The 12,350-nt window shown below is 38.4% G+C and overlaps 1 protein-coding gene across 6 annotated transcripts in view; it reads left to right on the top strand.

The window, feature by feature from the left end:
• LOC111414246 (lachesin-like) overlaps positions 1–12,350 on the top strand; it is a 45,509-nt gene that overhangs the window by 24,055 nt on the left and 9,104 nt on the right. For 5 of the 6 annotated variants that reach the window (XM_023045535.2, XM_023045533.2, XM_071198523.1 and 2 more), the window contains exon 2: positions 4,159–4,281. The exons of the other annotated variant lie outside the window; for it this stretch is intronic. In XM_023045535.2, coding sequence (XP_022901303.2) covers positions 4,203–4,281 — 79 coding nt within the window. In that variant the 5' untranslated portion in view covers positions 4,159–4,202. The remainder of the gene's footprint in view (positions 1–4,158; positions 4,282–12,350) is intronic. 6 annotated transcript variants of the gene reach the window in all.

Raw genomic sequence — 12,350 nt, 5'->3', positions numbered from 1 at the left:
AATACACTAACAAATGCTGAAAATACCTCAAAAACTTTAAGTATCCAGAGATGTCTTTAAAAACCATAAGAATTCTGAAGTTTCCTTGAAAATTCTTGAAAATCCTTCAAACGCTATGGAACTGATTGGAAAATCACTGGATATCGCCTTGAAAATCTTGGAAATGCTTTGAATACCTAAAATTATTAATATAAATCCCAGAAATCTTTGAGAAATTTTTTGTATGCGAAAATTCTTGAATTTTTAGATGTATCTCTAATAAATACCATAAATATCGTCTTTGATAAACAGCTTCCTTGAAGATCTGTAATTATTAGAATAAATTCTTTAAAATTCGTGGACATCTTTGGAAATTTCCCAGAAATTCTTGAAAAAACGCTGAAAGTGCTTGTAAACCTATGTCCAACATCAATAAATACTGGGGTAGTCCACGAAAAATCTACTAAAGTGCTTAAACCTTTAATAATCGTTCGAATGGTCAAACCTGGTTCATCTTCAAGAACGTGGAAGTATACTGGTAACTTTCCAGAACTACCTACTAATATTACAAATTATATAAATAATATAAATTATTATTTATTTTTGAATAGTTGGTAAAGAGATGTAAATTGGAAGAGTGTAAAACAGGATTGGGATGAAGCGGTAGTTGTAAAATGTTGGAATATGTGACCTTGACACGTGACGTTACATAACAACCAATTATATTCTCTTCACATTGAAAACATTATTTAACTTTATTTCCCTATGAACAGTATGGTATATATTTGGATACTGGAAATCATCCTGGAGTTTTTGGAAATGTTTTGAAAATTCAAAAATTAGTTGAAAACGTTGAATGTATTTGGATATTCTTGAAATCATCAGGAAAAAAATCCAGGCAACACTTGGAAATACACTAACAAATGCTGAAAATACCTCAAAAACTTTAAGTATCCAGAGATGTCTTTAAAACCTATAAGAATTCTGAAGTTTCCTTGAAAATTCTTGAAAATCCTTCAAACGCTATGGAACTGATTGGAAAATCACTGGATATCGCCTTGAAAATCTTGGAAATGCTTTGAACACCTAAAATTATTAATATAAATCCCAGAAATCTTTGAGAAATTTTTTGTATGCGAAAATTCTTGAAATTTTAGATGTATCTCTAATAAATACCATAAATATCGTCTTTGATAAACAGCTTGGAAGTTCCTTGAAGATCTGTAATTATTAGAATAAATTATTTAAAATTCGTGGACATCTTTGGAAATTTCCCAGAAATTCTTGGAAAAACGCTGAAAGTCCTTGTAAACCTATGTCCAACATCAATAAATACTGGGGTAGTCCACGAAAAATCTGCTAAAGTGCTTAAACCTTTAATAATCGTTCGAATGGTCAAACCTGGTTCATCTTCAAGAACGTGGAAGTATACTGGTAACATTCCAGAACTACCTACTAATATTACAAATTATATAAATAATATAAATTATTATTTATTTTTGAATAGTTGGTAAAGAGATGTAAATTGGAAGAGTATAAAACAGGATTGGGATGAAGCGGTAGTTATAAAATGTTGGAATATGTGACCTTGACACGTGACGTTACATAACAACCAATTATATTCTCTTCACATTGAAAACATTATTTAACTTTATTTCCCTATGAACAGTATGGTATATATTTGGATACTGGAAATCATCCTGGAGTTTTTGGAAATGTTTTGAAAATTCAAAAATTAGTTGAAAACGTTGAATGTATTTGGATATTCTTGAAATCATCAGGAAAAAAATCCAGGCAACACTTGGAAATACACTAACAAATGCTGAAAATACCTCAAAAACTTTAAGTATCCAGAGATGTCTTTAAAAACCATAAGAATTCTGAAGTTTCCTTGAAAATTCTTGAAAATCCTTCAAACGCTATGGAACTGATTGGAAAATCACTGGATATCGCCTTGAAAATCTTGGAAATGCTTTGAATACCTAAAATTATTAATATAAATCCCAGAAATCTTTGAGAAATTTTTTGTATGCGAAAATTCTTGAAATTTTAGATGTATCTCTAATAAATACCATAAATATCGTCTTTGATAAACAGCTTGGAAGTTCCTTGAAGATCTGTAATTATTAGAATAAATTATTTAAAATTCGTGGACATCTTTGGAAATTTCCCAGAAATTCTTGAAAAAACGCTTAAAGTCCTTGTAAACCTATGTCCAACATCAATAAATACTGGGGTAGTCCACGAAAAATCTGCTAAAGTGCTTAAACCTTTAATAATTGTTCAAATGGTCAAACCTGGTTCATCTTCAAGAACGTGGAAGTATACTGGTAACATTCCAGAACTACCTACTAATATTACAAATTATATAAATAATATAAATTATTATTTATTTTTGAATAGTTGGTAAAGAGATGTAAATTGGAAGAGTATAAAACAGGATTGGGATGAAGCGGTAGTTATAAAATGTTGGAATATGTGACCTTGACACGTGACGTTACAAACAACTATACCATGAATGTAAAGCGTACGAGGTAATAGAATCCTTAAATTTTAGGAAGCTACCGGGCGTACATTTACCGGAATGGCGTGGGTACATTATAATTTAGATTCGGTGATGATAGCACGCACAGTGGAGGGCGTAATCAGTTATGACCGTGTAAGTGGTGTTTAGTTTTGGGGTTGCCATGCTCGCGAAAGGTAATTGTAACGCTGCAGTGTTATTTAATTGTAGAAACGGTCGGAGCTATGCGACTGTTTTATCGCTAGTATAAATTTCGTTGATTAAAAATTGCAGAATGGTATTTTAATTACACGTTGAATTAAGGCCGTAAAGCAGACAATAATTGTATGTGCATAATATTAATATTTAACAAGTTAAGGAGTACTTCCGGGCCAACTTCCCACTAAAAAGTTAAAACTAATTATTCAACTCTCTTTGCGTCCTGCGTCACCGAACCTGTTCCGGCCATTTAGGTTGGTACGAAATCGTCGTTATGTGTGCTCGCGAAAAAATACTGGCCGCGGGGACTCGGTGGAAAAGTAATTTGCGTTAACTCCGCCGGATCATCGTCGAATGAATCTAAAGCTTTTGCCTGCATCGAGGCTAAAATAACACCCTAATATGGGGAAGATGTAAACAAAACGCGAACCGGCTAGCCATTGATGTTTCTGTAATGGCGTGCGAATAGCGGGGATTATACCTTTTAATCTTCCTATTTCAGATCATACGCTGAAGTCTCTTTATTGGTTTTTCTATTTATTTGTATGCAATACATTTGAATACATATTATCATAAAAAGGTTAAAAAATAGAAGATGATTTAGTATCATTATAAAAAATGAACAGTCAAAATGATTAATGGAAAGAAAATATACTACAAAAGGAAGAAAATAACAGAAAAACATATGTCAAGTGGAGTAACATTTAGAGGCACGAAGAGCTGGTCGATTTAGCATCCCCAATAAATAAATGTCGTGTGTAACGGTGTTGCGGGGTGTATTGAGGGTCGATTAATATTAATTGTCGCCGACAAGTCGATTGTGCGGCGATGTCCGAATTTATGTCAATATTAAATTTGAACGTGTAAAATCATAACATTTGTTGATATTAAAAGCGCTATTATGCAATTACGTGCAGTGACGCAAATCAAATATCTGGTTTTGCTATAATTTAACTTATTTAGTAAGCCCCGTGAATTATCGGCAAACAATTACGTAGATTCGAGTTTTGTGCGTGGTAATGCGTAGGGGGTGGGCATTCATGGTGCGTACAAAACGCGGTTTTGAATTAACCAAACTAAACTAAAAGGTACCCCTCCTTCTCCCACCCCTTTCCCGAAAGCTTGGGGAGAACGTGCGGTGACATCCCTCTACTACCCACTTTTCTCCCCCGTCGACTGAAACGCTTGCTCTTGGAGTTGCCCGATTGTAAATGCATTTGATTTATTATACACACATATTTTAAAAAGGATCCCTCTTGAATATACAAGAGCTAAAGGTCTTTGCGGTGGTCGTGGGGGTGGCTGTGGAGGACGCGAGAGTTATCTTTAAGCATCCTAATACGCGCGAGTCACATCGAAACTCGTCGACATTCCGTTATTCAGTATTCCGTTTGAAGAAGCCGATAAGGCGACGAAAAAGTAAGCGGAAATGGCACTCAGGCCTTTATTTGTTACAGGGATATGGAAGCTACCGGACCAGCCGACGGCTGAGTCCGCCACGATGGGTTCTGGTACACCGCTTTCTTCCGTAACGGTCTTTCTTTTCGAGTGTGCCCTTCTCGTTTTCGCGCAATTCTTTGGTAAGTACTCGCCTATCGCTGATAGCCCAACTTACAAACTGCTTTAATGTCTCCCTATACAACACAATACACATCCCAGTACTACCTTTTACACTTTAGATCGTTCTCACTTTCTCCTCTATACCCCAGAAGGTGTAAAGAGAAAGTTTTGGAATACCAACTGGAGCAAACACTATATTATTTTTTCTAAATTTAATTAATTAATAATTAATGCTTATTTATATATATTTTTATAATAATTTTCCAATTTGATAAAAGTTTTTGTGTAAAATATGAAACTTCTCCTGTAATTCAAGTAGATGGCGTGCTAATCAGCAAACAATTGTTGTATTATGGGTAGTGTGTTAACTGCCACGTAATACACGCTACCACGTCGAACTACAGTATTGATGTCACGTCATACACATGTAAGTGAGTAACTGTTATTGGGCGTTCATTGTTGTTGACATTCACTAGCCGACGTCACAGTATTAATTCCGAGCAATGCTGGGTGAGAAAGATGAAAGGAATAAAGGAAGCGAGAGTTGTTTAGGTCGATAAAACAGGAGTGTTGTTTATAAAAATAATTGGCATAACGTGGTCGGCGGTCACCGAGCAATGGATAATTACGGGGCTTGGATATTTGTAATTAAAGTAAACAGGTTGTTGTGTTGAAATATTAAAGTGCCGCTAGTGTTTGAAATGTTGCTTCTGTTTACCGTAAATATTAAACGCTGTACAAAGGTTTTAATTAATGAAATAACTCGTGGCGAAGAAGATCCATCAATTAACTTTGTATATGTTGCACACGCGCCCCGGACCTCACCCCCATCTCCTCTCTACAGAGCTACAGTCAAGCGTCATGGCTTTGTCCAGAATTTCTAAATGGAACGCTAATGTCAACATCCCTTCCGAGCCGCCGCGCTTTAAAATTTTGCCGTGTTGTTTGCAGGGCGATATTGTCCCGAAACTAATTTTAGAAATTACGAATTTGCGGGTCACTTTGAATTTCCGGAATTCCGGATTCGAACAACCTTAAATCGATTTGAATATTGATATTATTAAAATTTTTATGAAAGTGAGAAGAGATTCTGGGATGTGATGGGATGGAAAATCTGTCATCTTAAATGCTATAAAGAGTTTGAGAGCGAAGGGAACAAGTTTATTCTTGTACATCCTCAAATTTCGCATAAAATCACGTAGAAGTAAATTTTTCGAGGAGATGGGGTGAAATAGAAGGGGTGAGTTTAATTTCTAGAAAGAGGTGGCGTTTAAACTTGGGGGTGTTGTACAGACAATCTTAGCACTGTTGCTGGAGGTTGTAATTTAAGGTGTAGGGAACGTAAGGGATAGTTTTTGGTTTGCAGTGTGACTCGAAGCTTTGGGAGTCGGTAGTCAGCAAGGAGAAGTGGGGGATGGCCGGGAGCGGGCTCGTCACCCTGAATAATTAACTAACCGCCCCGGAATCACAATTTTGGTACGTGTTCGGCATGGTAACGTTCTTGGTAGCTAACAATATACTTTATTAACGGGGTTAGATTGGCTATCAACCGGCTTATGATCGTCGTAGGGCGCGGGACAATCTATAGTTCCGGGCGGCCGGAAAGTGGGGAACGATTTTCGGGGGAGGCAGCTTACCGCTTCCCGTATCACCCGCGTTCGCTAGTAGACCGTACGTTGCCTCTACATGCCGCTTTGCACAAATGCATTATACAATAATTAAATTCCATTACAGTCGCATTTGTATTGCGTGCGGTTTGTATAGTGTGACGTACCCCCCGTTAAATTGCATCCCATACACCTATATTACAATCCCACATACTCATAATTTTATTACTGCGACCGGGTCTGTCCCTCGGCACCCCTCCGCGACCCACAGTGGATCGCGAGGGACCGCGAAAGCTTCGCTACAATGACGTCCCGAAGAATCTCAATAACCACTTCCCATCCCGCTATTTTATCGTCGCCCCGTTCTGCCACTTTAATTCCAAAACATTCCGATACCGACCTCTGCCGCCCCTTCAACCGCGCCGCGGCCGTTTGCTTTCCTCGATTTACCATCGTTTTCAAAACGTTTTACACAAAACCTTAACCGTAAATAATTGTCTAACATTTCTTTTCGTTTCATCCTGCGCCGTTGTATAGTCAATGAACTTTAGGGAATTTGATATTTAAAAGGGAACGTAGGGGTTGATGTTTTGAAATAAAAGTAGAGTTTTTTCGGGAATGGAGGTACGAGTGAATGTGATAGGATGGTTGACTTGGATGGTTCGACACGTATGGATGTTCGATGGGAGTGTATATAGGGAAAATCGATCCATTAGGGTTTAAAAAGGTACGCGTGGAATTCGAGTTGCAGGGAGGAGCATTTAAAAGTGCCGGTAATGGAAGTAGTAATTAAAGTGAGGTTTGAACCGAAGAATGCGAGGTAAGGATTTGCGATGTTGTAGGAATTCGTATTAATAGAATTAATTGTTTTAAAAGTCGAGATATATCATTGGCGGTGGCGAGTTTTTCGCGCCCCAGGGAGGGTTTTGTTATCGTCTTGAATAATAACGTTCGATCTTGGGCATTCCTCGGGGCCCAAACGAGAGAACGGCCGAACGTATCGTCTAGAGTATTGCTCGATGGACGTGGAGAGATGGCCGGGCAGGAATGAATCGCGCGGAAAAATTGTCGTAGTCGCTATAATCTCAAAGGGTTTGTGACGCGTGGGACGTCCCGGTCCCAGATCATGTTTTTGCATCCAATTCCGGACGATACGCGACTCCTAGGAACATTTGTCAGACTCGACGCCCGAAGTCAATACGTCATAGTGGCAATGGCACCCCTAGCGCCAATCATTCGCACTGTACGAAATTGAAAACGCGTGAGTCACGTCTGCAATAAAGTGTAGGAAGGCGGCCATGCGTCTTCTGCGTTTATCACATCGTCCACTATCTTTGACCAGAATAGAGATTCTTTTTTCTTTTTCTGTTACCCTCTCTAGTACACGTGCTTGCTTTCTTCTTACCACGCCTTCTTCCGTTTACGGACACCTTACTTCTTGACTAGCGTTAAATTCGAGATGAAGTTTCGCTCGTTATTGACGATGCTGAGACAAAAAAAAAAGGAACACAACGCCAACTCGGTATTTGTCTTATTACTTTCCTTTTTTTAAGAAAAATTGGACTATACCACGAGCTGAATACAAATGACCTAAAATATCTGTTACTCCTTAAAGTCGGAAGTTATTTACATAATTGTGGCGTCAGTAATTGTTTACAAAGTCGACGGGTGGAGCGTCCCGGTCGTGACGGATGGAATTAACGGGGGAAAGAAAAGTGTATTACGGATAATTGTCGTGAAAGGATGAGATGGGGGTATCAGGCGCCAGACCAAATGGATTAGGGACATAAAAGTGGTAGGTAATGGTAATTAAAGCCGGTATGGCAGCACGTGTGTATCTTAGCCGGCACACAATAACTTGAAACGGAGTAAAAAGCAATTCTGCTAAAACCCCAGGGTGCATCATCGCGCGGTTCTCTACGACAATGCTCATGAGTTCAGTTCTAATTGCTGAAGGGGCGGCGTCGGCGAACGCAATGCAGCCCACGTAAAACGCATAGTCGCGGCCTGTTATTGTATGCTTTATGCATAACGGAAAGTAGTTCTTCTCCGCCCCTCCTCGTTCGTCGAGTACGCGCCGCAAAACTCTTTCTGAATGCCTCCAAAGCGAAAAATACACTTCCTCCAACCGATACTCCCGCATCACTTTATCTTTTTCTAGGCGAAGGAAATACTTTTCTAAATAACTTCCAACATTGTCTTCTTCTCCCCTACTTTAATTACGATGCATTTCAATTCCACCATCCCATATATCAATGTCTCAGAACCTTAGTTTACCTTTGTTAGTAATCTAAATTATTGTTGTAACTTATGCGGTATGGGTAATATTTGAGTAAAACACTTTGTTCTTCGTTAGGGTGAAATTCCGCACGAGAGGTGAGAGAAATGTAGGGAAGGTAAGAGGTGAAGGTGAAGGAAGTGGAGTGTCTGTTGGTATTTTCGCTTTGTCGTGACGTTGGACGTACCGCCGCTGTCGCCCGCGGTAGTGAGACAACATCGATATTATAATTTGTCGCTGTTTTCGGAAGGCTCCTGAAAACTTAGACGCGAAAAGTTTTACCTCGGCCCTACATTACTCAAGCGACGCGTCCTGCCGGCCTAAGAGGAAAAGTTTGTTTAATTTTGTTTGGTTTGACGTTAAGCTTGCTTCCTGTCACTTTCATCCCGGTAGACGAAGCAACCGTTAAGCGCCGTGTTGTTCCGAACAATATTTGCTTTTAATCTTATATTGAAGTTTATGCATAGTTACGTGCCGGCTTCCCCTACTTTAAATCGTGTAAGAGGCGCAAAAAATAAAAAGCGTCGAGGAGAGGGGAAAGTGAAAAGGAAGTGTTCTTTCGATGCGACACTTTCCCGAACAACAATAAATAAAAGTTTTATTTATTTATTCATTAAAGTGCGAAATTTATCGTTCCGTTCAAGTGTCGAGTTGTGCGTCAAATAAATCCAGTATTATCGGGTGGACTTTTATTGGCGGGGTTGTTTTTTCACCCTTCGTCCGGCGTCAGGATGCGCCCGGATGAGATATGGTGGGTCTTATGGGGTGGCAGAGGGATGTGCCAGATGCCACTCGCAGATGTAGATTTAGTGTCCTCTACCGTCGGGTCCAGAAACATGGTTGCATAGCTGGCCACCAATAATAATAATAAGCGCATCCCCTTAGCTAAATTCACCCACCCTCCACAGCCACATTTGCATATCGCCCAGAAAAATCGAAAATGATTACGAAAATAGACCGGTATTGAAATAATAATAAGACTCGAAAATTGTATTAAGATAAATAATTATCGAGTTATGGTTCGGGTCAACGTCGCGTCGAGCCGCCATCCCGACACGATCGATTTAAACAATTTCCTCACCCGATCCGCTGCAATATCGTTGAATAGCCGAATCTATCATCAGACCGTCAACGTTCAATAATCTCCCTACCGATGACAACGACCTACAGCTGACCCGTCATCGACATTTAAACGTTTTACACGTAACACGTTACAATGCTTTTTTCAACCATTTGGTGAACACCCGTGTAAACGGAATACGCGAACACTGTATGCGTAAATAATAAATCCGAATACGAGCGTACGCAGTGAATGAATTACTCAATTGATTGGCCAATCAATTATCGACGAGTCACCGCGAATGAACGATGAAGAACCTTTAATGAATGGAATCGTTCTCACTGAATTCCGTCCGTTATCCACTATTTAATCAACTAACACAAACACTTGTTATCACATATTTATTCGTGGGGAATGATACGAAATACACTAAATAAAGCAAATATATTCTTACTATACTCTTATCATTCAAATTTTATTCATATATTATATAAATAAGAGAAATTAGAGAAAAGCATAACAATGCACTCAAAAGTTATCGAAGAAAAAACTTGCTAACCAGGTTTGGACTTTCAGTTAGATTAGAACACCATATCACTTTGAAATCGTTATCATTTGAGCTTCATTTTAAGGTATGAATCATGAAAAGATTCCACTGCACTCAAAAGTTATCGCAGGGAGAGACCTCCATACAGATCTGGCTCAATTCACACATGTTTCAAATAACTTGACTTATGATATCACTTGGATTAGAACACCATATCACTTTGAAATCGTTATCATTTGAGCTTCATTTTAAGGTATGAATCATGAAAATATTCCACTGCACTCAAAAGCCATCGAAGGGAGAGACCTCCATAGCGATCTAGCCCAATTATCAATTTTTGATAAACTAGATTTGGAGTTTCATTTGGATTAGAACCCCTTATAACTTTCGATACGCTATCATATGAGCTTTATTTTAAGATATAAATCAAGTATATCTCCCCTTGCATTCAAAAGTTATCGAAGGGAGAGACCTCCATACAGCTTTGGCTCTATTTATATTTGTTTGAAATAACTACACTTGGTGCTAATTTTTTTTGGAACGTCATTTAATTTTAGAATCGTTATCATTTAAGCTTCATTTTAAGGTATGAATCATGAATAAATTCCACTGCACTCAAAAGTTATTGAAAGAAGAGACGTTCATATCGATTTGGTTCAATTTTTATTTATTTCGCTAACCAGGTTTGGTGTTTCAGTTAGATTAGAACGCCATATAAGTTTGGAATCGTTATCATTTGGGCTTCCTTTTAACATATTAATCATGTATATCTCCCAGTGCACTCAAAAGTTATCGAAGGGAGAGACCTCCATACAGATCTGGCTCAATTCACACATGTTTCAAATAACTTGACTTATGATATCACTTGGATTAGAACACCATATCACTTTGAAATCGTTATCATTTGAGCTTTATTTTAAGGTATGAATCATGAAAATATTCCACTGCACTCAAAAGCCATCGAAGGGAGAGACCTCCCTAGCGATCTAGCCCAATTATCAATTTTTGATAAACTAGATTTAGAGTTTCATTTGGATTAGAACCCCTTATAACTTTCGATACGGTATCATATGAGCTTCATTTTAAGATATAAATCAAGTATATCTCCCCTTGCATTCAAAAGTTATCGAAGGGAGAGACCTCCATACAGCTTTGGCTCTATTTATATTTGTTTGAAATAACTACACTTGGTGCTAATTTTTCTTGGAACGTCATTTAATTTTAGAATCGTTATCATTTAAGCTTCATTTTAAGGTATGAATCATGAAAATATTCCACTGCACTCAAAAGTTATTGAAAGGAGAGACGTCCATATCGATTTGGGTCAATTTTTATTTATTTCGCTAACCAGGTTTGGTGTTTCAGTTAGATTAGAACGCCATATAAGTTTGGAATCGTTATCATTTGGTCTTCCTTTTAACATATTAATCATGTATATCTCCCACTGCACTCAAAAGTTTCGAACCATTTTGATCTAAACCAATTTACGCAATTTTTGTGATGGGATATTGAAACTCAGTTAATAATATTTCTTGGGTTATTTTCGAATATGTTGAAAAAAAAAAGTAATTTTAGAAGTTCTCAATTTCGGAAGGGAGTTTAGAACTTGACTTTAGGACTTTGATAAAAATGTACTCGAATAATTTGAAACGGTCGTGTTTGCGTTGCTAACGGGTTACACACGTACGGCCACGCAAACATAGGAGATGGTGCGCGAAGTGTCCCGAATGTTTATCTACACTTTCGGTAATAGAAAACGGCGTTCGGCGTGTTGTCGAACTTGAGTGTCCGAACGGAAGAATTCCGTTTCGCTAACACAATTACCTATCCTTCGACTTTATTCTGCGTGTAGACAACCAAAGTGGTACCATCCCACGGCTGGCCTTCTCCTGCCGGATCAAAAGGAATAGGAGTGACAAAGGCGCACGTACGGACCCGAAGAAACTTCTACAAGTTACAGTGATTCGCTAACTTCATTACCGACAATTCCCGATCATCAGTCATCAATTGGAAAGCAACATTCGTTCTAGAAAGAAAATTACTTGAAAAACCTATCCATTAACAATCGAATTTATAACTTTTTGAATAGTTTGTTTTTGGTCTGACAAGGAAATGGTAACAATTATTCTTTCTCTTACTCGAAGTTTCGTTTTGGTAGACTAAAAATAGCGTATGGATTTACTCGTCTCGAAATTATAACGCGCTTAAACTTGCTCGCATAGTTAGTCACCGCAAGTTGAAACTTCGGGGATGACTTGTAAGTTATTCAATTTGGAAATTTACGTAGCTTATACGTTATTATTCCGTTTTCGTGGCACGAGCCATACATACAAATTAGTTTGAACTCGAGTCCGTTCGACGAAGCGCCATTTTTCACCCCTTTTCTAAATAGTGCATTAGTACAAATGGGCCGGGTTTTTTCTATATCGGCTCTAAAGTGGGGTTTCATTAATTTGTGCCCGTTGTGTAACGGGCGACAATCGTTCGGGGGGTGCGTTGATGGCCGAAAGATCGGGGGTAGGGTTCTAATTTGCGCTTCATTCAAAACGGGCGCACTATGGAACCGAAGTTTAGAAGGCAGCGAACAAAAAGGACCC

The sequence above is a fragment of the Onthophagus taurus genome, chromosome 8 (assembly GCF_036711975.1).
Source record: "Onthophagus taurus isolate NC chromosome 8, IU_Otau_3.0, whole genome shotgun sequence".
Taxonomy (NCBI): domain Eukaryota; kingdom Metazoa; phylum Arthropoda; class Insecta; order Coleoptera; family Scarabaeidae; genus Onthophagus; species Onthophagus taurus.
The sequence above is the reverse complement of the archived record's forward strand: the minus strand, read 5'-3'. Positions and strand labels throughout refer to the sequence as shown.